The 26,508-nt window shown below is 33.7% G+C and overlaps 1 protein-coding gene across 2 annotated transcripts in view; it reads left to right on the top strand.

Moving 5' to 3' along the window:
• LOC143226281 (uncharacterized) overlaps window positions 1-25,565 on the top strand; it is an 86,536-nt gene extending 60,971 nt beyond the window's left edge. Inside the window, exons 20-26 of one of the 2 annotated variants that reach the window (XM_076457039.1) lie at window positions 1,901-2,053; window positions 3,468-3,626; window positions 3,958-4,092; window positions 21,606-21,704; window positions 22,229-22,378; window positions 23,761-23,833; window positions 25,348-25,565. In XM_076457039.1, the coding sequence (XP_076313154.1) occupies window positions 1,901-2,053; window positions 3,468-3,626; window positions 3,958-4,092; window positions 21,606-21,704; window positions 22,229-22,378; window positions 23,761-23,810 (746 nt within the window). In that variant the 3' untranslated portion in view covers window positions 23,811-23,833; window positions 25,348-25,565. The remainder of the gene's footprint in view (window positions 1-1,900; window positions 2,054-3,467; window positions 3,627-3,957; window positions 4,093-21,605; window positions 21,705-22,228; window positions 22,379-23,760; window positions 23,834-25,347) is intronic. The other variant, XM_076457038.1, reaches the window with a different exon arrangement.
• Window positions 25,566-26,508: the final 943 nt, after the last annotated feature.

Below are 26,508 nucleotides of genomic sequence, written 5' to 3'. Positions count from 1 at the left end.
TGAATAAATAGTTTAAAACATAACGGTATAATTTTACCTAACAATGACAGGTTAATTTGTTAAAACGTAGTTGAGCTTTGTTTTTAACTATTAATTTACATTATTCTCCGTTTAAAACCAATGTATATTCCGTAATATAATTTAGGCCTGGCATGGCCAAGCGCGTAAGGCGTGCGACTCGTAATCCGAGGGTCGCGGGTTCATGCCCGTGTCGCGCTAAACATGCTCGCCCTCCCAGCCGTGGGGGTGTATAATGTGACGGTCAATCCCACTATTCGTTGGTAAAAGAGTAGCCCAAGAGTTGGCGGTGGGTGGTGATGACTAGCTGCCTTCCTTCTAGTCTTACACTGCAAAATTAGGGACGGCTAGCACAGATAGCCCTCGAGTAGCTTTGTGCGAAATTCCAAAACAAACGTAATATAATTTAACAAACACGGTCTCACATTAATGAATCGGACAAATTGAAAGTGGGAAAAGATGTATCGGTCACTATAACTTGTCAAAAGCGAAACAGGTAAGATGGAAAGTGTAATCTTAGTTCTTGAAAGAAAACTTAAAATAGAATTTAAATTTATAGCTTTATAGTATTATCCGTAGGCACAAAAATAATTGCGTTTAGGTCATACAACTCTCCACAATTAGGCGGCGCTACAGTGTGCTTTTAAATAAGGTCGTGTTTATAGGCAACAAATATAAATAATGGAGTCCACGAAAAGTTTAAAAGTAAAGCCAGATGAATACAGGAACTAAACAGATTCTAAAGTCGAGAGTCTTACAGAGGTTTTATTTACAAATTATAGAAATCCATGAAAATCACGCATTCTTTTCTTCTAAATGTAATTATAGAGCTACCAGTGTGTGCCACGCTTATATTAAAAACCTCTAGATTAGCGGCCAGATGATTATGTTACTGCTCATTCTGAGTGAAATGGACCTCAGTGGCAGGATGGTATGTTTGTGGACTTATACTGCTTGAAACCGGATATTGATACCCGTGGTGGGCACAAAGCAGACAGCTGTTTGTGTAGATTTGTGCTCAATAACAAACAACAACAAATGAAGCGAAATAACCATACAGAGAAACTAGTAAATGATGGAGGAGTAAAGAAAAACATTTCGTAGAAAGCAATATTTAGTGTTCTCCATGGAAGCTGAAAAACTTGTACAAGAAAACAACGGGCTCTATAGACACGCCACATGCCAATCAATATTGACAGTTTCTCTTGAAAGAAAAAGGTTGTGGCTACGAAAGAGAATCTTCCGACTAAAACAACATCAAAAAGAATGTGACAGAATGAAGCTGAACATATTTACTTAAATTTAAAGAAGACTTAGGAGTCCAAAGCTCGCAAGCTTCCAGCTCCACCTTGAAATCATTTTGTTAACTACTTTCTCGTTGTATTAGTTGGAAGTTCGGTATTATTTTGGAAAAGTAATTTAAAAAGAGAAACTTCGGGTAAATACAAATATTTATTTTTATTTTAAATAACCGTAACATATTTCAATTCAAAAACTAGTCTAGCATTTAAAATTAATTTGCTTGTCATTATTTACTAAAATACATTGAAACAGCTAAAGTAATAGAGCTATTGAAATAAAAATTAAGTTGTATTAAATACAGAACAATTATACGTTAAGTAAAATAATATTTATCTGATACTGCTGGATGAAAATAAAAAACAACAAGACGTGAACTTGTTAAGTTATACATCATCTGATATAAGAATGATAGAACCAATTCTATTAACACTTTTATATGTAACGTATTGAATCAGTTTTGTTGAATTGTTGACGGGGTCTCAAGAAGTTCTATACTAAGTCAAGAATTTAATTTGCTTCGACAAAGAAACAGAACGTTTTCAAATTGTTAATTCATATCATAGAAACTTGTCATTTACAGTGGAATGTCCGAGAGGGACATACGAAGACAAGGGAGAGTGTTCCTCCTGCCCAGAAAACTTTTATCAGGACAAAACTGGACAATCCAAATGCAAACCATGTCCAAAAGGAACGTATTCTACTGCACAAACCAAGTCGAAATCTGAATGCAGAGGTAATTCATAAACGAATTATTAGCTCGTCTACAAACTTAATATTTTTAGAATAAACTAAAATATCTTGTAGTTTAATTCTGGTTTGTAAAAAGAATAATTTGAATATTTAACTGAAAATTACTCGAAGGATAAAACTTTTTTCTCTCTCTGACATGATGAAGAAATTGCTTTTGTACTTTTGCTGGTACTACATCTAATATGCCCGTTACTAAAACCTTTGATAGTGATACACACGTTGTTGTTACATGTAATGTTAGTATAATGGCAAGCAATACTTCAGTTGGTTTGTTTATGTCTGTTAGTTATTAGCCAGCGCTTATAAGGTCAAAGATCCATTCATTGAAAAGAAGCTATTACAAGGAATGTACAGCCTGTGCTTCCAAAACCTTTAAGATTTCATGTGGTAGTGATACTTTTGTACTCTGCCGTTGAAAGAAACTGTTAACTGTTAAGATAAAAACGTTAAGAAAGTGAAAGAATGCAAAGTGTAAAATCGAAAGTGATTAATATGTACATATATTATTGAAAGCAGAAATTAATTTTGCTAAACATTATTGATTCTTATTGAAATATTGCACGTTGGAGCACTTTATTTACTGCTAGAATCAAACCCAGGATTTTAATGTAAGTCCATAAGTTTACAGACTGGCATGGCCAAGTGATTAAAACGATCGTCTCGTAATCTGCGAGCTGCGTGTTCGAAACCCCATCCAACCAAACATACTCGCCCTTTCACCTCTGGGGTGGCTTTATAATGTGACGGTCAATTCCGCTATTTGTAGGTGAAAGAGCAGCCCAAGAGTTGGCGGTGGGTAGTGATGGCTAGCTGCCTAGAGAGTCTTACATTGCTAAATTAGGGACGGCTAGCTCAGATAGCCCTCGTGTAGCTTTGCGCTAAATTCAAAACAAAACAAACCAGAAGAAACTTATCAATAACCTGGAGTGTGTGTTTTGTTCAGAAGTAAATTATCTTGGGAATGTCCACTTCTTTTTGTTAGCATTAAAACCAAATAACTGTTTAGGGAGTTTTAACCTTGTCACTTAATATCGGAATTTATTTTCCTTGGTTGTAATGAAAATCTTGGAGTAATGATTTTGGAGACGATGACAAATTATACGAACGATTGATTAACCGACGTTGTGTTATCCTTCAAGTATCGAGACTTCATTTTTAATCTAAATCTTTAGAAATTCACAAGATGTGTGTTTTCTCAATAAGCAGCGAGAGATACACCATGTATAATCAAACATGACAGTAAGTGCTACAACGGTTCAAACAGAGTTCACTCTCATTAAACACAGGTTTCAAAACCCCTAATGGCAGTTATTTGTAGTATGTAAAGTTAGCCCATCCATGTATTTCCGTTTATTTATCCATTTGTCTTTTGTTTTAACATGTTTATTGTTGTCCAGAAAACGACAGTTGGTTAAAAATTGACAAATTTGCCAGAGAACAGCCATACAGACATCCGATTTTGGTGGATAAATGTGAATCCAACCCTTGTAAACATGGTGGCACTTGCATCGATACTCAAGGCTCTTACTTCTGCTCGTGTAGACCTGGGTTTAAAGGTAAAGTACCTCTTGTTATCCTAATCCGATTCTTGTGTAGACTCTGACCTTGATATGTTACAGTTGATATTAACGGAGAACCACTTTTCACATCGTTATTTTAAGTAACGAATATTTAAGCATTTCTCTTTTAATATTTGAGGTTAAACAATCTATTAAGAGATCTTTGGTTTTAAAATCATCTTGCTAAACGTAACAGTGATGCGTTTTCTTTTCATATTTGGCGTAATGAATAAAAATTAGATTCTGATATCAGATGATTTAAGACGAATGACATAAGTATTAACTCTGACAAGGTTAAAATTAAAATATCGCAAAACTTCTTCTATAGGTCAGAACTGCGAAATTCCATACTGTCCAAGTAATTATTGTCGCAATGGTGGATCCTGCTATCTGATGGTTACTGGTTCCTTTGGATGTTTGTGTCCACCAGACTATTCTGGTAATCGTTGTGACATCAGAACAGGTAGGTTCGATCGTTACCGATAATTAACACCATTAAACATAGGGACTAAAAATCTTAGTTTTAACTGCGAAATACTAAGAAAAGTGAACTCTCACAATAGAGGCTAATGATCTGTTGTAAGCAGTAGAAGATATCTATAACATGGTCTATGTACCTCTTGTAACTGAACAAGACATGTCACCATTATTCTGTGCAAGAACTCTACCTTGTATGTTCTGTGTGCCTGTACAACTGTGTCTTTATATATATATTAGAAAAAATTAATACTGATAATGTTAAGCAAACAAAACCAAAAGGAAGGACTGCATTAAAAACAGCAAATCCAAACCTTTGACTAACTGTATTAGTTTGTTATAACCAAAAAACAAGCTGAAACAAAAATAAATTAAAAAATAATAAACAAAACAACGCTGTACTAATTGAAAAGATTCCAGGTACAAATTATAATATGGGATATAAAATGTACCCTAATTTTGGAGATAGCTGAAAAAGTAGGATCCACATTGTGGTGGGGATACACTGTCTGTAAGTCTTACTTACTTATCCCCAAATGGTGATACCTTATTTTTCTTATTCTTATTTTCATTTTTCAATTAATTTTTATCTTATTTACTTTGGAAAGCAATTATCTTCCCATAACTGTCCGTAGGCAGATGTGGGACGTTGTGGGCTTGAGTACCCACATGTCGCTCTCCTAATTTCTATTTCTATACCTATTGCCACTCCTTTATTTCGTTGTATTTCTCTATGTGAGACTGGCGAATGGAGGTTAAGACTGACAGACCGTGTATCCCCACCCACCTGTGGGTCCTATTTTATAGTCACCTCTAAAACCTAGGGTACATTTTATATCCCACATTATAGTTTGTACCCTGGGATATTTTTAATTAGTGCAGCGGTTTTTGTTTATTATTTATTAATATATTTTTGTTTCGAATTGTTGTTAGGTTATAACAAACATATATATATATTATATATATACACACACATACAAATATATTGTAGGGCAAAGCACCTTCTTAGCTAAACAAAACATATAGCGTTTACTCCTTGTACTTATTTAGCAGAACAATATATATATACTTAACTGAACAAAACATCTATCTCCCATGTTGTATGTAACTTTGTAATTGAGCAAAGTTTTGTATACCTTCATTTTTTAAAGCACTTACTTAACTGGGCAATATAATTATATCATTTATTTTAAACACCACTTAATAATAGTGTAATACATTTATATCATATATTCTCTCAAACTATGTAACTGAGCAAAATATCGGAAAAGTTCAAAATTACTAAAGAAATTAGTACAAAAACCAAACAAACATTATTTCAAATCTAAGCTTATTATACCTTATTAACTGAGTGAATTAATGTTTGATTTGATTACACGCCAAAAAAAGTTTAACACTGGTTAAAACTTAGGTACCTCCTTCCAATTACGGAGTCCCATCATATGACGTTTATTAGGCAGCAGTTCCGTTAAGGTGGTGCCCTCTCTAATTCCGAACCATAGAAAACGTTATTATTTTTTACTTTATTAGTATCTAACATTATTAAAATAATTTTGCTAAAAATACCGAATATAATTAAACTTATTTTAATACTGCTACTCCTATCTCTATTACATGCTTCAGGGGATTAGGAAACCTAAATGTATGAAGTCAAAATGAATAATAGTGAAAAAGAACAAAACAAATTGTCTACTCTCGATTTTAATATTAAGTTATTTACTTTTATCCATATCAAACTCCCCCTTTGTTTATTAAAGAGAGAATAGAAAGCGCTTTAGTTCTTGGGTCTCGAAACTCCATGCATTCTTTTAAATTACTTTCTCCTAGAGTTAGTAGTGATTACATAAATAAATAAAATAGTAAGTAAATAAAACGTTTCTGTATTTTAATATTACACTGTACTATTTCTTCATACACACGCTAGAGGAGTTTCGAACTGAGAAAAGCACAGATCTCCAGTTTTGGAATCCCTTTTCATTATCTTTACCAATGTGATATCAGGCAACGTGGCGACATCTACAATTCCGAACCATAGGAATATAAACACTTTTGCTTTACACCTTATTATTTATTATTAAGTTTTGTGTATCACTTACCTCTAGTATAATTATATTATGTTTAATACTAAATATCCAATGTAAGTAATAATATTTTATTGTTACTTCAACTACTGTATTATGCGTGGGGAGTTTGACACCGACCAAAGCAACCTCCACTAAGTCTTTCTAATGAAAATGCTCAGTTCTATTTAATGTAAATAGCACATGTGCTTTTTAATACTGTTGTATTCACCTTACTTCCATGCTTCTATCTTCTTTCCTTCAATTTTTTTACTTGATCAGTATGATCTCCGTTCCATCATTTTCTTTTCTCTTATTCTACTCGCTATTCCGTTTACTATATCATGTTGGCGATTTATTTTCTTGTTGAATGTTATGTCACTGTGGCCTGATATAAATGTCGTTATAGATTCAAATCTGTATTCACTTGTATTCATTGAATGCAGTCTGTTTCTAACTTTGTGATGAGCGTTTGGTAGTCTGTAAAGGGTTTGATCCTGTTATTGTCTTTACTGTTACTAATCAATCTGACAGGTGTTTCATTATTTACTTCATATTCCACTGTCAATCAACTAGATAACCAAATGTTTCGCTGTTGACCATTCAAACATTAGATTTACGTATTTCTACACAGATGTTGCACGTGACAGGGCTTTTCATTGTCGATCTCTGCTCATATATATCTATACATTGCATGACTTTAGTTGTATTGACCAGTACTGACCTTTCTCTTCACATCCTAATACCAACCTTCATTTGTATTCAACTTATTAGTATCTACACTGCTGGCCAAAACCTTAAGGCCAATGAACATAAAGAAAAAAATATGCATTTTGCGTCGTTAGACTCAACCAGTTATTTGAGTAGAGCTTCGAAAGATGACAATAAGAAAAGAGAAAATAAAAATAGAAACTTTTTTTAGCATTTAATAGGGAAAATGTGAACACTATGAAATTAGCCTAAATACTAGCTGGTCAAAAGCTTAAGACCGTACTGAAACGAAGCGTTAATCAGTAAACACATAACAAAATTTAGTCATTTGTGTTCGAGCATCAGCGTTGTTAACATCTCCCACTGGCATCTCCTGTGTTACATTGGGTAAAAACATGGCAAAGGCTAAAAAGTTGACAGAGTTTGAACGTGGCAGAATTGTCGAGCTGCAAAAACAAGGTCTTTTTCAACGTGCCATCGCTGGTGAGATTGGGCGTAGTAAAACTGTTGTTGCAAATTTCTTAAAAGATCCTGAGGGATACGGAACGACAATTTCAAGTGGTCAGCCCAAGAAAATTTCGCCGGCGTTGAGCAGGAGGATTCGACGGGTTGTCCGGCAAGACACCAGCCGATCGTCAAACCAGATTAAGGCCCTTACGGATTCAGAATGCAGCTCAAGAACAATAAGACGGCATCTACGAGAGAAAGGCTTTAAAAACTGTAAACGTCTTCAAAGACCACGACTTCTTCCACACCACGAAACAGCTCAGTTAAACTTTGCTGAGAAGCACCAAATATGGGGCGTAGAAAAGTGGAAGAAGGTTTTGTTCTCTGATGAGAAAAAAATTTAATCTGGATGGTCCAGATGGCTTCCAACGTTACTGACACGATAAGGGTATCCCACCAGAGACATTTTCTACACAACACAGTGGTGGAGGTTCTATCTGATGTGGGGTGCTTTCTCCTTCCATGGAACAGTGGAGCTTCAGGTTATACAGGGGCGTCAAACAGCAGTTAGCTACATTGGCATGTTGGAGAGAGCATTTTTATTGACTGAAGGCCCTCTCTTTTGTGAAAATGACTGGATATTTCAGCAAGATAACACTGCAATGCACAATGCCTGTAGGACAAAGGACTTTTTCATGGCGAATAACGTGATTCTTGTGGGCCATCCAGCGTGAAAAAAATTCATATATTTTCTTGCGAAATATATAGAAGACGCTACGGGAGAGAGAAGAAGTTAGAAAGCTAAACTCTTAGAGATTTTTGAATATTATTTAAAAAACAAAATAATAAATAGATTAAAGAAAATTAGTAAATAAAAAGAGTAGGGTTAAAACATTAAATTAGAGTTTAGTGGTGTAACTTGTAATAGAACGTTATATTAGGCCTGGGATCTGTAACTGTGCTTTAGGCTTAGTAACAATTCAACTTATTAGTAAATTATAAAACAGGTAAAATAGATTGTTTTATTGCACAAGTACATAATAAAGGTTAATTGATTGTCTCTTAATGTTTTAAGGATGAACTTGGTTACTTGGGTTTAGATTCATTAGTTTAAACGTATGTTGTAGGTAGGTTGTAAACTTGGCTAAATTGATTGTATTATTACATAAACATCCACTAAAATAAAGACTAGTTATCTGTCATTTGTTTTTAGTTAAAGATAAACTTTGATTACTTTAAAGTGATATATTTCATTCTCAAATTTTGAGCTACGGGTATTTAGTGTTAAATATTTATTCCCAGACTCTACAAGTACAATGGGTAAGACTAGTATAGGAATTAGGTGATTACGGTTTGATAGGTGTTATAGGTGCAATGAGTGCGTTTTATTTGGGAACTCGATCTGGTATGTACTTTTAAGGAAACTAGTAATAAAGATATGCAATTTGTTTGCGAGGTTTGCAGATTGAACGAGAAGTTAGAGGCGATTCTACTTAAAATAGAGTCATCAGATAAAGAGAAGTGTAAACTGAATAATGGCACAAGTGTTTCACGAGGAATTTAAGCTTTCACATGCAAGGGATACATCAACTAACAGCGGCCTTCAGGACGTTAAAAACAGTACTATTATGGCTAAAAATAGTGAATTTAATTGTAACGAACATGTTCTATGGAGCAACATATTGCAACCCTTGGCTCATAAAAATGTGGAAATATTGGAGGGAAAGAAAATAAAAAGATCAGAGAAGGATGTGTGTGATAATTTTAAAGATATTATAGTTATAACTGATTCCTTGACCAAGCATGTGGATAGGATAATCTGTATGGCAAATTGGGATAAAAGAACTAGATTGTGCTCTTTTTGGGCACGTGTGGCAAAGCAAGAGATATAATAAAGGGGGCTAGTACTGATGTAGTTTATGTTGTGTACATAGGGCTAATGACGTAGGGAAAGATACAGGGTGGCCCGTAAGTCCCTAGCCATCCATATGTTATTATGTTATATTCAATTACTCATGTATTATAAATTTGTTTCCTTTTTTTCAGAGAAACATGGCCGATGTAAACCCATTTACACTTGAGAATGTCTCACAGAACAAGGCGTCGCATAATATTATGCAGCGAGAATGAGGGACAGCATATAGATACAGTGGATGCATAAGATATATGGATGGGTAGGGACTTCCGGGCCACCCTGTAGACTAGAGGAGCTAATTCATAAGTACAAAGGGTTAGTAAAGGCATTTAAAGAAAAATCCATAACTTAATTGTGTCAGGATAATGCTGAGAATTAATTGTGGGGATGAAATTATAAGTAGATTACTAGGGCTGAATGATAGAGTTAGGTTAATATGTAAATATAAGAAGAGTGGCTGGTTGGACTTGTAGGATCAATTTAATGGGAGAAGGAAGCTGTTTTGGAATGGATGGCTTACATTTAAATAGAGTAGGGGCTGGATTATTAATAAGGACTATTAACTCAGCTATAAGGGAAATTTTAAACTTGGACTAGAGAGTTGTGAAGGCCAGAACAAACTAAATGCAAATAAGATGAAGAGAAACGTTTAGCATAGAAAATAAATGTAGAAGTAGTTCTAAGGGTAAGCTTAGTTGTTACAATTGTAACGCTAGAAGTATAAGAAATATATTACTTTAGAGCACTGGTAGAAATGAAAGATTTTCATATAATGGGAATAACTGAAACATGGTTAAACATATACAATTTTGATAACATAAGTATCTTTGAAATAGAGAGTTTTAGGCTATTTAATAGGGATAGAGTCTAAAAAGAGGAGGAGGGGGGTTATATATGGATGTTTACGTATAATGTGAATTGCATTGTATTACGACTGAAAATTTCGAAGACACTAGCAAGGATATTGAATCCATTTGTGTTTCTATTAGCAGATGTAAAGGAAACGGCTTTTAATGGGAATTTTTTAAACACCAACAGATTATACTGACGAAATTAATGAGAAACTTTACAGTAAGATTAAGCTTTGAAATGTTAATGAAGTCATAATTATGGGTGATTTTAATTTCATGCATGTAGATTAGGAAATATTAAGAGTCAAACCATGAGAGAGAAAGGTTTATGGAAACAGCACAAGATGCCTTTTCTCACCAAGTGGTCAAGGAACCTATTACTAACAACGCTATTTTAGATTTCTTGTTAACTTCTGATATAAAAATGGTTGAGAGGGTGAAGACTGGGTGCAAGTGATCATTGTTACATTAAGTTTAATATTTTGTTGTATATGAAAATCAAGATTAATAGTATTTTGATTACAAGTTTCAATAAAGCATATTTTGTGTCGTGAATTGGAAGCTAAGTTATTGGTAGCCATTATTCAAATGTGGAAAATGGTTAATGATAAATATTTAAATATTCAAAGCAAACGTATTCCTTATAGAAACCAAAGGATGACTGCAAGTAAAAAAAAAAACATGCTGGTTTACAAAGGGTACAAAGGATAAAATTAAAGGAAGCATCACAACTTAATAACTTTAAATTGACTAGTTTAACATGAGATTTAAAAGATTATAAAATATTACGAAAGTTAGTTAAACAGGAAATTGGACATCAAAAATAACGTTTAAAAAGTTTGGCTGTAAATGACAAAGTTAACAGAAAATATTTCTTTAAATACATTCAGGGGAAACAAATTTTAGGATGAGGTGGGTTTGTTGAGGGGATCACAAAGGAAATCTCGTTTATGATTATTCTTAGATTTCTAAGTTATTAGATTCTGCTTTTTCTTGAGTTTTACAAATAAAGATTTAAACAGTATTGAATAGTAGATAGATGGAAACAAGGTCGAGCAAGGTGATCACATTAATTTTGAGCTTGGTAATACAAAATTGGGAAGTTTAAAGAACGGTAAGGATCCTGGGCCAGATAATATTTCCCCAAGGGGTTTGAAGATGGTTAGGGATTGGATATGCGAGCCACTTTCTATTAATTTTTGTTAGTCCTTGAACAGTAAGCAGGTATTATAGGAGGGGAAGTTGGCTAATGTCACTTTTTTTTTCAAGGGAGGTGATAAAATTGCACCAGTAATTATAGGCCTATTAGTATTATACCAATTGTTGGAAAATACTTTGCAGATGGTTATTATAAATGTAGTTCAGTGAAACTAGATTAATGTTACAAGTGGGGTACCTTAAGGCTCAGTCTTAAGACCTTTGCTCTTTTTTACTTACTTCAATGATACAACAGAAAGAATGGTCAATAAATTACTTAAATTTGCTAATGATATTAAGGTTTTGGGTGTTTCTGGCTGTGAAGAAGAGGATGCTGCTTTACAAAGAAATTTAGATCATTTAGTGAGTTGGGCGAATATTTGGCAAATGAGTTTTAATTATAATAAATGCAAGGTAGTGCAAATGGGTTAGTATAATTTGAATTATAAGTATAATTTTGATGAGAATAACCTTAATAATATCATCACTTTCTTAAGTTATTCAAGCAGTGTGCTCTTGCTAGTAATAGAGCAAATAGGATATTAGGTTGTTTCTACAGAAATATTTAATACAAGACTAAGGAGGATATGCATTTATTCTTTGTCACTGGTTTGGCCATTTTGAGAATATTGATCTATCTTGGTCTCCTTACTTTATGAAGAACATTAAATTGTTGGAATGGATTCAGAAGAAGACTTCAAGAATAGTGCCTGAATGGATGGTCTGTCAAACAAGGAGATGTTAAGATAGCTGAAACTGTTTTCTCTTGAAAAAAAAGAAAACTTAGAGAGCATCTGATTGGGGTATTTAAGATTTTTAAGACAATTAATAGTTTTGATATATTATAATGTTTTTTCGTAGTTAATGGTGAGAATGGTAGGACTAGGAGATACAAATTTAAATATTAGCAGGATGAAAGTCATCTTCAGCTACAACAGTTTTATTTTTCTAACAGAGTGGTTGGTCTTTGAAACAGGTTACCTTTGGATGTTGTGGAGGTAGTAAATTTAAGAGAATTAAAGAGATAGCTTGATAACTATATAAATGATAAGGGCTGGATTTGAGTTTCTTTTACTAAACTAGATTAGTTTAGAAAATGGGACAGCCTAGATGTTACGTTAAATTTTAGTTGATAAGACTGGTGTCCAGAAAAGCCAATATCTTTTATATAAGAATTTTCAATACTTTTAAAGCCTTTAGCTTCATTTCGAACATGCCAATATTCATTTGACTACAGGTATTTTTAAAGTGAAACAGCAAAACCGTGTAGTGCTGTGTAGTAAACTTACACAGGCAAATGCTGTATGTGATTTCTCTAACACTTAAGATCGTAGACGTCTTTAATCTTGCTCTGCCTACCTTGGTAGGCAAACAGAGTCTCTTCTATAGATTTTTCAAGAGTCTTTTTTGGTGCTATATTCTTCACGAGCTTTATCTGTACATTTGACAGTAGTGCTATTAACTTGTTTCCCTTCATCTTGAGATGGTCTTTGAAGGGTTTGAGTAACATTGCCTCTGAGGTCCTTCTATGTTCACGTCTCTACAATTGCAAATTGATTGTTTTAACTAGGTTTGCTTTCTTTTTCATGGGTAATTTTGGCTTTAGTTATCTTGTACCATCTGAACCTAGTGGTCAATCCCTCTATGCTATTAACAGTTTCTCTCTAATTTATCTAGTATCACTAGTATCTGTAACCATGAGCCATCATCCTGTTTGATTCTGTCATTCACTTCCTGCTGTGTCTATTTCATATTGGTCTTTTTTGTAGCTAGCTAGAAAATCTCAGGAAGAAAATATCACCATTTTGTTCACTTTTAAGACCCTCACAATTGAGCTCTTTAATGAGAAACTATTTTTTTCATAATTTTTTCTAGGTCTTAAAGAGAGTTTAGCATAACATGGATTGCCATATCATACTACTGACAGAAATGGCCCCATATTATTTTCTTTTTTGCTAGAATTCTAAGACAGTTTTACTGAATTCTGCTACTTTGTACTGGATCGCACTTTTTCATTGCTTAAACGTTTTGGCTTCAGTGTATGTTTTACTGACCTCAATCTTTTCTTTCTAGGTTTGCTACCTATTCCACTTCTGCTCTCTTGAATTTGAGTTTATTGTGATCTGTTATGTCTCATTTGTACTTTTCTCACTGTCTTCTGTATCTATTCATAATGGTATTGTACCCTGTTCTATATTGGAAGCCTTTAGTTTGAGTAAGTTTTTGTGATAGCTCATTCCTAAGTGTTTTAATAAATACGGGTTTGTGTTCACAATCTATTAAAAGCAAGAACTTCAATTTCAGCTCACGAAAGACAGGAAGTGCAATAAGGAAAACTCGACTCGGCCATAGATCACTTCCTTGTTGCATTTCCTGCCTTTCGGGAGATGAAATTGAAGTTATTGCTCTGAATGGGTTGTGAACACAAGCCTGTATTTATGAATACATAGAAGGAGACACTAAAACATCAACTGTATTCTAGTGCCTCCTCCTATGATTTTTCATTAACACTTCGTCTATTGTCCAGCGAGATATGGCTCTGGGAGTTAAAGTCGTCTATAATGATGAATTGTGCTTTATTCAGCAATCTAGTTCACATCTTTTCCCCTATCATAATGCCATTAGAGATATAGGTAGAAGTTGATCAGGGTGTATTTCTTGCCAGCAATCTTCACGCTTACTGCAAACATTTCTTCTTCCGCTGGTTCCGGGAACAAGTACTTAATAGCATTCAGTATTGGCATCAACAAATTTAAAAAATTCTCTTTCAGTGTTTCATTCTGACGTCCATGGTTTAAGAACTATTTTGATGTCTCTGTTATATGATGTTTCTTTCTATACCTTTGTTTCTTATACTATTATGACTGTTTTTATCCAATAGCTTCCCGAGGATCGCTTATCTCAAATTGGGGTTATAGGCATTTCACATTATCCTAAAACACTTCCAATTCGCCCTTTCTCTTTTACGTAGCTTCCTGTTCTCCTCACCACCTCTCGGCTAAGTTATGTCTTGAGGAATATTAGTGCTGATGGTTCTGGCTCTGCCAACGATTTACAACAGGCTAAAAAGAACCTTGTTACCCTGGAGCTGCCAGAATTGAAGCAGTCAGTACTTTCCATTGGAATCAATATTTTTCTGTCTGTTGCTCTATGCATCTAGTCCTCACTGTTATGGATATTGGGGTTATAGCTAGATAATTACATCTGGCACAGCCAAGCAGACAGCTCATGTTGTTGGAGTTCTCTTATTAGCCCTCTTTCCTACAGGTTGTATAACTGATAGCCTACCGCCAATTTATATACACTTATTTGCTTAATTAATTTTTAATTTTCTCCTTTCACTTTGCTTCTTATTTTATTTTCTTATCATAGTTCCATCCTTTTCTTTCTTTTTCCATTTAATGAAAATAAGAAGGGATAGTGCCTTTAATAATAAAATAACAAAAACTAAAAAAAAAAAGAGATCTGACTTAAGCCTAATTTAATTTTCAGTTACAGAAACCGAGCAAATTCAATTAACTTCTTAATTTATTGCAGTCTTCTGGTGAATCAGTGCATGTTAAAAACTTACAACACTAAAAACTGGATGTACAAAGTTCAGATAACCCATTTTAGTACCTTGCACAAAACAACAACAGTTTATTATAATTAAGTTCAAGATTTTATTTATTTTTTAAAAATTCAGAATAAGAACTTGCTTGATGGTAATCGTACTTAACACTGTCCTGTTATTATTACTGAGTTACAGAGTTGCTCCAAATAATTTAGTATGCTTAATTGTTTAATAAAAATACTAAATTAGGTATTTGATTCACCGTGATCAGGAGCTACACTGTTTTAATGTTGAGTTACAGTGACAACATTATTCCAATTGCCTTTAATACTCCAACATTAATGTTTTAAATCTTGAGAATATATAAATTAACACATCTACATACAAAAACTATTCTGTTGTATTTTGCACAACGTGTCGGACAGACACATTAGCCATAGAATCTCAAAATAACACAAAATTAAGTATAACGTTCATAAGGAATCTTGAATAATATCAATTTGGTCATAATTAACAAAATTTAAGAACTTAGTGCCTTCCAGTGGTTCAGCGGAAAATGTGAGGGCTTAAACCCCTAAAAGTCCGGTTTCGATACCTCTGGTGGGCACAGCAAAGATAACCTATTATGCAGCTTTGGGCTTGGCAACAACCAAAATCATAAAACTTAGCTTTCCCTCATCTTCATTCTCCGAACGCTGTCTTACTAGTTGCCCTATAGACAATTTGGTCAAATCGTGAAGAAGGTAAAATACCGGTTGTTAAAAAAAAAGGCATCATTACAATATCGAAATACACTGTATAAAATACGGTATCTGGGAGCACCTCACTATTTAAAGTACGTGTTCTATAGACACTCTACTTGTTAAAGTACAATAAGCTATACAAATGTACATAGAAATCACTATATTCCGACTATAATTATATTTTCATTATCGTCGCAGATATTTTTGTATCCATCTTAAATATGAACTGGTATTTTGTATTCAGTCAATATACCTTTAATAAAATATCTGAATTATTTATATCATCTTATACATAGTTTTATGATTAAGAACCTGAAAGACAAGACACCAGTCACGTGCTTAATGCAGCATCATATACAACTTTTACATCGGAATATACTCGCCGATTGGGCATTGATAAATGTACTGGCTTCGTTAAATTTGAGATTCGATTCCCCGCGTGGACAAAGTAAATAGCCCAATTTAGTTTTTCACTGAAACATACAACAACAGCAGAATATAGTATATACATCTGATGAAAAGCGTCAGGATCCTTGAACTTCATACCTCTGTGTATAGCACGTATATTTTGATAATTATTTCAATGCTACGCAGTTTCTTACGCCTTTCAAGGCTTCATTATTAAATATCAATAAAGAAAATCCGTTTTTTTGTCACTTCTCATTAGCAGTAACACTTTTACAAGTAGTTCATGTGTTGAATAAACAAAGTTTCCGTCATAATTTTTTGTTACTATTTTTGTCCCCAAATTCGTGAAGGTGAACAATCTGTCATTCCTGCTTATATAATAATATCTCGACTATTTCGTAAAATACAAGTAGCCCCCACTCACTGTCTATTTCCTGCGGTTTGTCTTATGTTACAATATTAAATAATGTTTCATATGTAAGAACTAAGCTGCTGCCCCCAGTGGCTGAGCGGTATGTCTGCGGAACTTACAACACTGAAAACCGGGTTTCGATACCCGTGGTGGGCAGAGCACAGATAGCCCATGGTGTAGCTTTGTGCTTAATTCAAAACAATAACAGAAATTTGGCTCGGCATGGCCAAGCGTGTTAAGGCGTGCGACTCATAATCTGAGGGTCACGGGTTCGCATACCCGTCGCGCCAAATATGCTCGCCCTTTCAGCCGTGGGAACGTTATAATGTGATGGTCAATCCCACTATTCGTTGGTAAAAGACTAGCCTAAGAGTTGGCGGTGGGTGGTGATAACTAGCTGTCTTCCCTCTAGTCTTACACTGCTAAATTAGGGACGGCTAGCACAGATAGCCCTCGAGTAGCTTTGTGCGAAATTCAAAAACAAACAAATAAACAAACTAAGCTGCTGGTATTACAATGGAAGTAAAATTGGGGATCCATAAATCGCAAATAACTTTTTATACGTTTCTCTTGCAAGAGAAGCTTTCTTCTCAACTCAGAGGTCAATTCATTAAAACATTATTGACATCTGAAGATAAAGTTGCTCAAAGGACCTAATGCAAAACACGACATACCTAAAAAATATCTGAGCAGAGTTTTAGAAACAGAAATACAGGCTAGGTGAGTGGTATGGATATTGAAGTGTCCACTTTTAAATATAACGTTTTCAGTTTTTGTTGTTTTTTTACAACAGAGAGAGAACAAGAAAATACAGATGTAACTCAGTGAAAAGTTTTAAAATTTCTCTAAACATCTCAATTACATATCATGAGTGAAAATAGAACTTTAAAGAATCTCACCTCTGTAAAATTAGACGTACACAATCGTGCAGTAAAAGCCATCTGATGTCATACTTTAGTTACTTGTGTTTCTTTGGAATCTATGTAGTCATTTCGGACCACATGAGTTCCACATCTGTTGGAAGAATCCATGAATAATACTAACACAGTCTACTGTAATATGTTTTGGATTCACTTCATTTATTTCAGTGTCAAAACTAGAAGGTTTATTCAGCATAATGCTAGTTTAATCTTTTGCTAAACCTACTAAATCCATTATATCCAGCATTGCGTAGAAAGCTCGTTTAATAGTGTCAAATAACGTCTGGAACCTCACCATCAAAGCTTACCAATTTATTTGTTGTAGTTTCACAAAGTTTAGATTGTTAATAACACTTAATAAACTTAAGGATTACTTTTTATCAATGCTGCAATCAGTGCTTTCATCAACTCTTAGTGAAAACTATTTTTCTCTGTTCTGGTAGAAAAGGTGATATACTTTCAAAGGTAACTCAGTAAAAAGAATGTTTTCAGTAAACAAGGCCTGTAACCCTAGGTTTTACAAGAGAGTTTGCTGGCGATTTTTAAGTTAGGAAAATAATTTGAAATTACGTCAGTGAAACGATTCATTGGACTGAAAGATGTATTATGATCAACGATGAAAGCACATATCATCATCTGTAACTGCTTAACTTCATCTTCAAAGGACGTTACGTTTGAAAAAATATATAGTTTGAAACCCAGTGTGGGAAATACAAATACATTCTCACTTTAATTATATTCAAAACAAGTACAAAAAGTACAGCTATTTTCCAAAAATTAATTTACTAAACATTTAAGTACAACAGTTCTATTTGATACCGTTATTTAACATGTATACAGACACGCCAGCGTAACGGAAGTTCAAGTTATTTTGGCCTGATGCTTACACACATTTTGTTTAATGCGTGCGTCCTAGAACTATATATAACACAGCATGGCCATCACAAAGAAGTACATGAGTTGTTGAAAAGTTATTCTATTATTCTCATGAAAACAGCTGTTATATAATAAAAGGTTGGCCGTGAACAACTACGTCCTGATGACACACTAGGTGGAAACGATAGAAGACGATTAACAAGGTTTCGGGTTAGTTCTTTAACCCTTCTTTATCATACAAAAACACCCTAAATCTTCTGTCAAGTATTGGTTGCGCATGCTTTAACTTTCAAATCTAAGCTCACTTTCTTTGTTAAGGTAAGTAAAATTACGGAACGATCACAGAAATGAATATATGTATGTATGTATTTACGGAACGAGTGGCCTCAAATTCTCGGTATATGAAAAGTAAATTGTAAGATATACATGAAAAATCAAAGATTAGTGTCAATGATCGATAGCCTTTACCTTTAGAAGGTAAATCCCTTCTAAGCATGTAAAATAACGAATATAATAGTTTCTAATTGGGCTATCGCACACGGTTGTAGCTTGTTTTCCAGAATTTGTAATGCATACATAGAGGGATTTTGGCAATAAAGTTAGAGGAAACAAACAAAAAAAGTTTACTTCAGCCAACGTTTCGTCATTGCAGTTTCAGCGGCGTTGTTAGTACACGAAAACGAAAATGGCTGTAGCTGGCTGACAGAATTACAAACACTGCAGATAATGTTTTGTTTGCACTATCCGTCTATAAATTAGCAGTGTAAGACTAGAAAGAAATCAGTTAGTCATCACTACCCACCGCCAACTCTTGGGCTACTCTTTTATCAACGAATAGTGGGATTGACCGTCACCTTACAATGCCCCCACGGTTGTAAGGACAAGCATGTTTGGTATGACAGGGATTCGAACCCGCGACCCTCAGATTGCGAGTGGAACACCCAAGCCACCTGGCCATGCTGGGTCCAACTATACAGATGACGTTTTAGTTATAAACTTCTGGAAAACAAATCTTGAGTCACTTGAGTTGAATAACCACTTAAAAAGGTTTTGTTTTCTATTCCCATTATCCCCTGAGCAGCGGTAAGTCTTCGGATATACAATACTAAAATCAGGGGTTTGATTCCCCTTGATGGACACAGCAGATAGCCCGATGTGGATTTGCTATAAAAAAACACACACCTGTACACTATTTTCATTCAGTTGTATAGCACCGTTAGGCCTTCTATGTCCACATTATTTTGTTGTTTTATTTTATTGCTAGTTATTTTCAGTGGAAAAGTAGTTTTACAATGTTTGTCTAAACGTTTCCTTATTGTTTGCTGTTTTTTTTTGTTTTTTATCCGTCATTTAAAAACATGTACATTTACTTTTGAAACGTGTTTGTACTACCAGTTTACAGACGAAATTTCTAAAATAATAAATGCTTTGGAGGGAAAAACACACGAAAGTATTTATGTGATGGAGCAGTATTCACTCAGGTAGGCAGTGTTCACAAAATTAATATATTACTTTTATTTTCTCAAATAATCAAATATAAAAATGGATTAATATTTTATTAAGTTAATTATCATTTTTATCTATCGTAATTATCAAAATGGAGATAGAGTTAAAAATACTGATAATTTTTCAAAATATACCGTGGCTTTAAAATACGCTAAAACAAATAAAATAACACTACATTGCCAAATCTGAAAAAGGAAAATATTGCAGTGGAACCTGAACCACCCGGAGGGGCACAACGGTGAGTTGAAGGCTTATAACGGTAGAAACCGGGATTCGATATCGGCGGTGAACACAGCACAGATAGTCCATTGTGCATCTATTTGCTTAACTACAAACAGACCTGAAAATGATCATATTTAACGAATAATTACTGTAAATCGCAGAAATTAGGGACAATGAAATTATAAATGGTTTTTCGTGCGTGAGCTTTCCCTCTTCACATTACTGAACGAAAGGCAAGAACTTTCCTTTACCCTATATAGAACTGTGAAGTAACAGCTAGGATACCAAGTAAACTAGCCGCTTTGTAGGTACTGTAGTTTTAAAACGCAACCTCACAGACAGACAGACATACGTTCATTTGAAAACATGAGACTAGAGGAATATAATTAGGTTTGCCGTCCAACACATTTCGTTCCCTATCAGTTTACTTCTCTAATAATATAATATTACCATTTGCAATATAATAATGAAAGAAGATAATGGATATAATAGTTAAACCACAATACCCACAATACATTGCTATCTCTTGTGGATATTCATTGTCATTAGGTCTATGTATTTCATCATTAGTGCTACTGTTCTTACGAGGCACGGTATGGTGGGTGATTAAGGCACTCGACTCCTAATCCGAGGGTGGCGGTTTGGAATACCGGTCACACCAAACATGCTGTTACGGTCAATGCCACTATTCGTTACTAAAAAGTAGCACAAGAGCTAGCGGTGGGTGATGATGACTAACTGCCTTCCCTCTAATCTTACACTGCTAAATCAGAGACATCTAGCGCAGTTAGCTCTCGTGTAGCTTTGCGCGAAATTCAAAACAAACTAAACCTGTCCTTACGTATGTGCACAATGAATATTTGGAATGTTAGTTTATTTACTCGTAGTTATGAACTAAATGAACTATAATACATGCAACATGAGTTAAATATTTTAAAATACAAAATCCACAAAGTCTTAGCTTTAATATTTGTTTGTTTTTTAAAAGCAAAGTATATTTTTTTGTGTTTCCGTTACAGCAGCCACTGTAGGAAATCAAACTGTTTATTTGATTAAAATAGAGCACAAAAAAACACAGTTTTATAATAGTTTCTTTCCTCTACCAGATATGTTGCAATTTAAGATCGTCTGAAGATTAAAAATTGATAATATGAAAATTTTTTCCGAATGCAAACATTCTTTGGACTTGTTAGAACTACAGTACATTTTGACCACAATCACAGTTATTGATCGCTCAGTGAAATTATTGCACACCTGACAACACTGTCGTATATCTGAATGATAACCCTACTTTGTTCATAAGGGATCGTTAGTATTTAGGAGAGCGAGGCTTGTTCAGTCGACTGAAGTTTTCTGTTATGCAATAATACCTTATTTAAATTTATCTATAAACTTTATCCATCGTGGTACATACACTGCATACACTATATTTTTAAACCTTAACGAATATGTGTTTTTACTTTATCTATTATTACATTCAGCATGTTTTCCTTACGATTTTATTTAGTTTACTTACTATGTTTTTATATTTTTAATTAGTACAATTAACTTGTTTTACTCTTTAAATTAGTGTATTCGGCAAGTTATCATAACATTTATTTACACATTCAATACATTTTAAATACTTTAAAAAGAGAAAAAAATCCGAATTGTAATTTTTTGTTGTTATTTTTTGCAGTAGAGAGAAATCCTTGTTTGATCAACAACTGTCAGAATGGAGGAGTGTGTAGACGAACTGATCAGAGCTACAAATGTTCTTGTCCTTCTAACTTTATAGGTAACTCCTTATGAGTGTTTTCGATATTTTGTATCTGCGCATGCGTGTGTGTGTGTGCATAAAGATATATAGTAATCGATTATATACGTTATGTCCATCTACACTACTGTTTGTTGAAACAGTGATAAGGTCAAAGGTTTGATTCTATACACAGTACTGTATAAAGTATATTTGTCCATAATAACTAATTCTTGGTTAAATTGTTGGAAAACTGTAGTTTTTCGTTTGTGTTGTTTCTCCATTGCAAATAATTTTAGCGTTTTACTATGTCTTCTAACATTAACAACATTCTTGGTACCCATCACACACTACTGTAATATCGGTTTGTTATTAATATATTTTTTTACGATATTTCCAAAATGATTACAAAAAACTAACAATATTATATCCATAACAAGCTAGATCATTTATTTATTCACTACATTTGTGGTCACACTGGATTGGTTGGAAAATATTAAGTGACTGTTATTCATAAAAAATAAAGTTATTATTATATATGAACTTTTTCTACTTTATACCGCCAGGTGACCATTGCGAGTATGTAAGATGCCACGACCCCTACCGGCAGTTTTACTGTCTGAATGGAGGTGTGTGTGGTCTAATGACGGAACAGTGGAATATGGTATGTCTTTGTGCAGCTCCTTTCTTAGGACGTCGTTGCGAGTTTCGTGAAGGTAAAATTAGGCAAGCTTTTTTCTTTCAGTTTAGCTATAATTTTATATAATTTAAACTTATACAACATAAATATATATATATACGTGTGTGTGTGTGTCTTCCTATTTACGTAATTTTACAATATAGATGCTACAATTATTGAATAGATGAAGACATTTATTTCTTGTAGACAAGTAACACTGATATGAATGTCATCAATAAAACACAAGTATGAATAATATTAATATCTTAAAGTATGAATAATATTAATATCTTAAAGTATGAATAATATTAATATCTTAAAGTATGAATAATATTAATATCTTAAAATATGAATAATATTAATATCTTAAAGTATGAATAATATTAATATTTAAAATTTGAATAATATTAATATCTTAAAGTATGAATAATATTAATATCTTAAAGTATGAATAATATCTTAAAATATGAATAATATTAGTATCTTCAAGTATGAATAATATTAATATCTTAAAGTATGAATAATATTAATATCTTAAAGTATGAAGAATATTAATATCTTAAAGTATGAAGAATATTAATATCTTAAAATGGCCTTTTTCTTCTTTTCTTTATTTTGTCTTTGTACTTAACCAATTTAGTGACTGGCAGAGAAGAAGTTTACTAGGGGTTTCTTACAAATATAATTTGAATTAACCTGTTAATCAGTGTAATACTTTATCAAGAGAAATCATTGTGTAAGGAAGATTCACGGTGTAAGTATAGTGGTAGTGTAACATAATTTAATGGTATAAGCAAAGTGGTAGTTTAACATAATTTAATGGTATAAGTAAAGAGGTTTTGGTTTGTTTTGAATTTCGTGCAAAACTACACGAGGGCTATCTGTGCTAGCCGTCCCTAATTTAGCAGTGTAAGACTAGAGGGAAGGCAGCTAGTCATAATCACTTACTGCAAACTGTTGGACTACTTTTTTACCAACGAATAGCGGGATTGACCGTCACGTTATAACGCTCCCATGGCTGAAAGGGTGAGCATGTTTGGTATGACAGGGGATTCGAACCTGCGACCCACAAATTACAAGTCGAGTGCCTTATCTACCTGGCCATGCCGGGCCAAATAAAGAGGTAGTGTAGCATAATTTAATGGTCTAAGTGGTAGTTTAGGACCGGTTAGTAATGTAAGTAAAATCATAGTATAAGACAGGTTCGTGGTGTAAGTAAATTGGTAGTGTAAGAGAGGTTCGTGGAATAAATAAAAGTGATAGAGTAAATTCCGTCAATATTTTTAAGGTGATATCTGAAAAGAAAACAAACCAGCTATGAACAGTTGTGTATATTATACAACGTATTGATTATGTAGTTACGTAACATTTTCTCTATTCTCAATCAGTTTATTGGTACCTTTTTTCTCTTTTCCTAAGTTTCCACACCAACAACGAACCACGACAGCGCTTACTTCGGAATCTCTTAAAACTGGGTTGTCATGGAAACCAGGTTAGGAACTGTACCCTGATTTTGTTTGTTTACTAAAACTCTTCAAGAAAAAACCAAGAGGGAACATCTTACTGGAGTATCTTATTATGTTAGTTAGAAAAACTAAAAGAAAAATTATATCATTTTCTGATGTTCAGAAAGAGTTGGTTTTTGGAATTTCGCACAAAGCTACTCGAGGGTTATCTGTGCTAGCCGTCCCTAATTTAGCAGTGTAAGACTAGAGGGAAGGCAGCTAGTCATCACCACCCACCGCTAACTCTTGGGCTACTTTTACCAACGAATAGTGGGATTGACCGTCACATTATAACGCCCCCACGGCTGGGAGGGCGAGGATGTTTGGCGCGACTCGGGCGCGAACCTGCGACCCTCAGATTACGAAGTGCACGTGTCCACTCGGTGGACACAGCAAATAATAGCCTAATGTGGACCTGCTTTAAAACAACTTACAAAACAAATAATTATTACGAAAAGAAAACTGAAGTAACAAAAAATTAGCTAAGTGTTATTCATGACAAAACACAGATCTAGGTAACAAAATATTATTTATAGTTTATTCATTTCGAAAAGAAAACCAGACAAGGTTCTTACAAAATATCGTTTATGAGTGAGAAAAACGAAAAGACTATAAATATACCTGCATTTTTAACCCTATGTTTACTCGTATTTAGTAGTTGACTTAAAGTCGTGTTTTCTTAATGTGGTAAAATTATGTACAATAGTTTTTCATAAGTCTTTTTTAAAGTTGGTTGTACCTAAGTCGAGATCCATATTTTTTTATCAAATATTTCCATTTAGACTTAGGAACCATAACAGTCAGTACAGACCACGTACGTAACTCTGTTAAGGAATTAATTGCTAACAGTTCGGTAGTCACGTGGGACCGAGATCCACGTGGGATCCATTAAAAACTGGATAATTACTTTTTCATAATGATGGTAAAATAAAATATTAGTATCTGTAATACCAACCAATATTATAATCCGTATGTACAACTGTAGAATTAAACTTAGTATATGAGGTATACTTATCAGTTCTATATGAAGTCATTAAATTAAACTTAGTATATGAGGTATACTTATCAGTTCTATGTGAAGTAATTAAATTAAACATAGTATATGAGGTATACTTATCAGTTCTATGTGAAGTAATTAAATTAAACATAGTATATGAGGTATACTTATCAGTTCTATATGAAGTCACTAAATTAAACTTAGTATATGAATATACTAATCAGTTCTATATGAAGTCATTAGATATTTATATAACTTTCAAAATTCTCAAATTAAATAAATTTTACTTAATCAACTAGATAAACAAACTATTATGCGTGTGTTATTTATTATATAACTGACAACGGAACGTATGTGTGTCTTACTTGATCAAATATTTAGTATACCTTTTCCGTATAATCAGCAATGTGATTTTTAACTAATAAAACCTAAGATTTTTTGTTGTGCTGAATGTTTGCTGATTTTGATGACATAAGATATTATATTTCTGATATCAAATAACAGGATCCATCAACAGCCTGTGTTCACCGTCGGCCCTTCATAACTGTCACTTGAAGCAAAATAAGTGAATTTATGTGTGGTTACTAGTTGAACGTTTCTGTAACTTAAAGAGTTGTGTTCAACTGATAATTGTATCCGAAACTTTTCTTGTTCGTCTTTTAACTTACTGTTTGCTTTGTAGCTTATTGATTTCAATAAACATATATTTCACAGTTGCCTAACTGTTTAATACCTTATTCTTCCATTATACCACCCACTTTTATTTCTGGGAGAGAACTGGTGTTTTTTATCTAATGTAAATAAATGTGTATTGGTGCAACGACATCAGTCACAGTATGTGATACACCACCTAGAAAACTTAAAGATTACCTAGAAAAACAGTATATCCAGTTTCCATTCACTTTACAATATGCAGATGGTTACTTTGCCCAATTCGGGCCAAAATGCCTAGTTATCGTCGCTCTTTAAATTGTCAGTTGGTCGTCATTGCTCGTGATCTTGCAGGAGAGAACACGTGGTTAATGAATATTTATAATTATACAAATATTTAAAAAGGCCATGCTCTATACGCAGGACAAAATATCAAGGATGTACTTTAACAAGTCAAACAGGCCAAGACAGGCAGTCTATTACGTGTTTAAATAAGCTTCAATCAGTGATGTCGAGAAACCCACTTGTTGAGAAATTTATATGCAAAAACGGCTCGTTTGGGTTGAGAAAATATTTTACATAATTACATAATTTTACGTGAACCTGACGATGACCGAAGAAGGTCGAAACGTTGTTCGCTCTTCTATGTAAAATATTTTCTCAACCTAAACGAGCCGTTTTTGCATATAAATAAGCTTCAGCTTCTAGTCACAATTTGTAGTTCTCTTTTACTCGGCACACTGGATTCATATAAGATTTGAAGAAAATCTAGCTTCGATTCTACCCACATATTCGTTTGAATTATTCAGTAAAGAATCTAAATAATACAGATGAAAAAATGTATAGCATCCGTGCTACATGTTCTTAAAATCATGTATAAATATTGGTTCACTCTGTTCGATAAAAGGCAACTAAAACACTATACAGATGGCATACATTCCTCTAGTGTAAGAACTGTAAACCTGCCTTTTTATTTGACCTTGTTCAGGGTTAGTGGTGATTGGTGGAGATCTC

The sequence above is a fragment of the Tachypleus tridentatus genome, chromosome 9, assembly GCF_004210375.1.
Source record: "Tachypleus tridentatus isolate NWPU-2018 chromosome 9, ASM421037v1, whole genome shotgun sequence".
NCBI lineage: Eukaryota > Metazoa > Arthropoda > Merostomata > Xiphosura > Limulidae > Tachypleus > Tachypleus tridentatus.
This window is presented reverse-complemented; position numbering and strand designations above follow the sequence as displayed.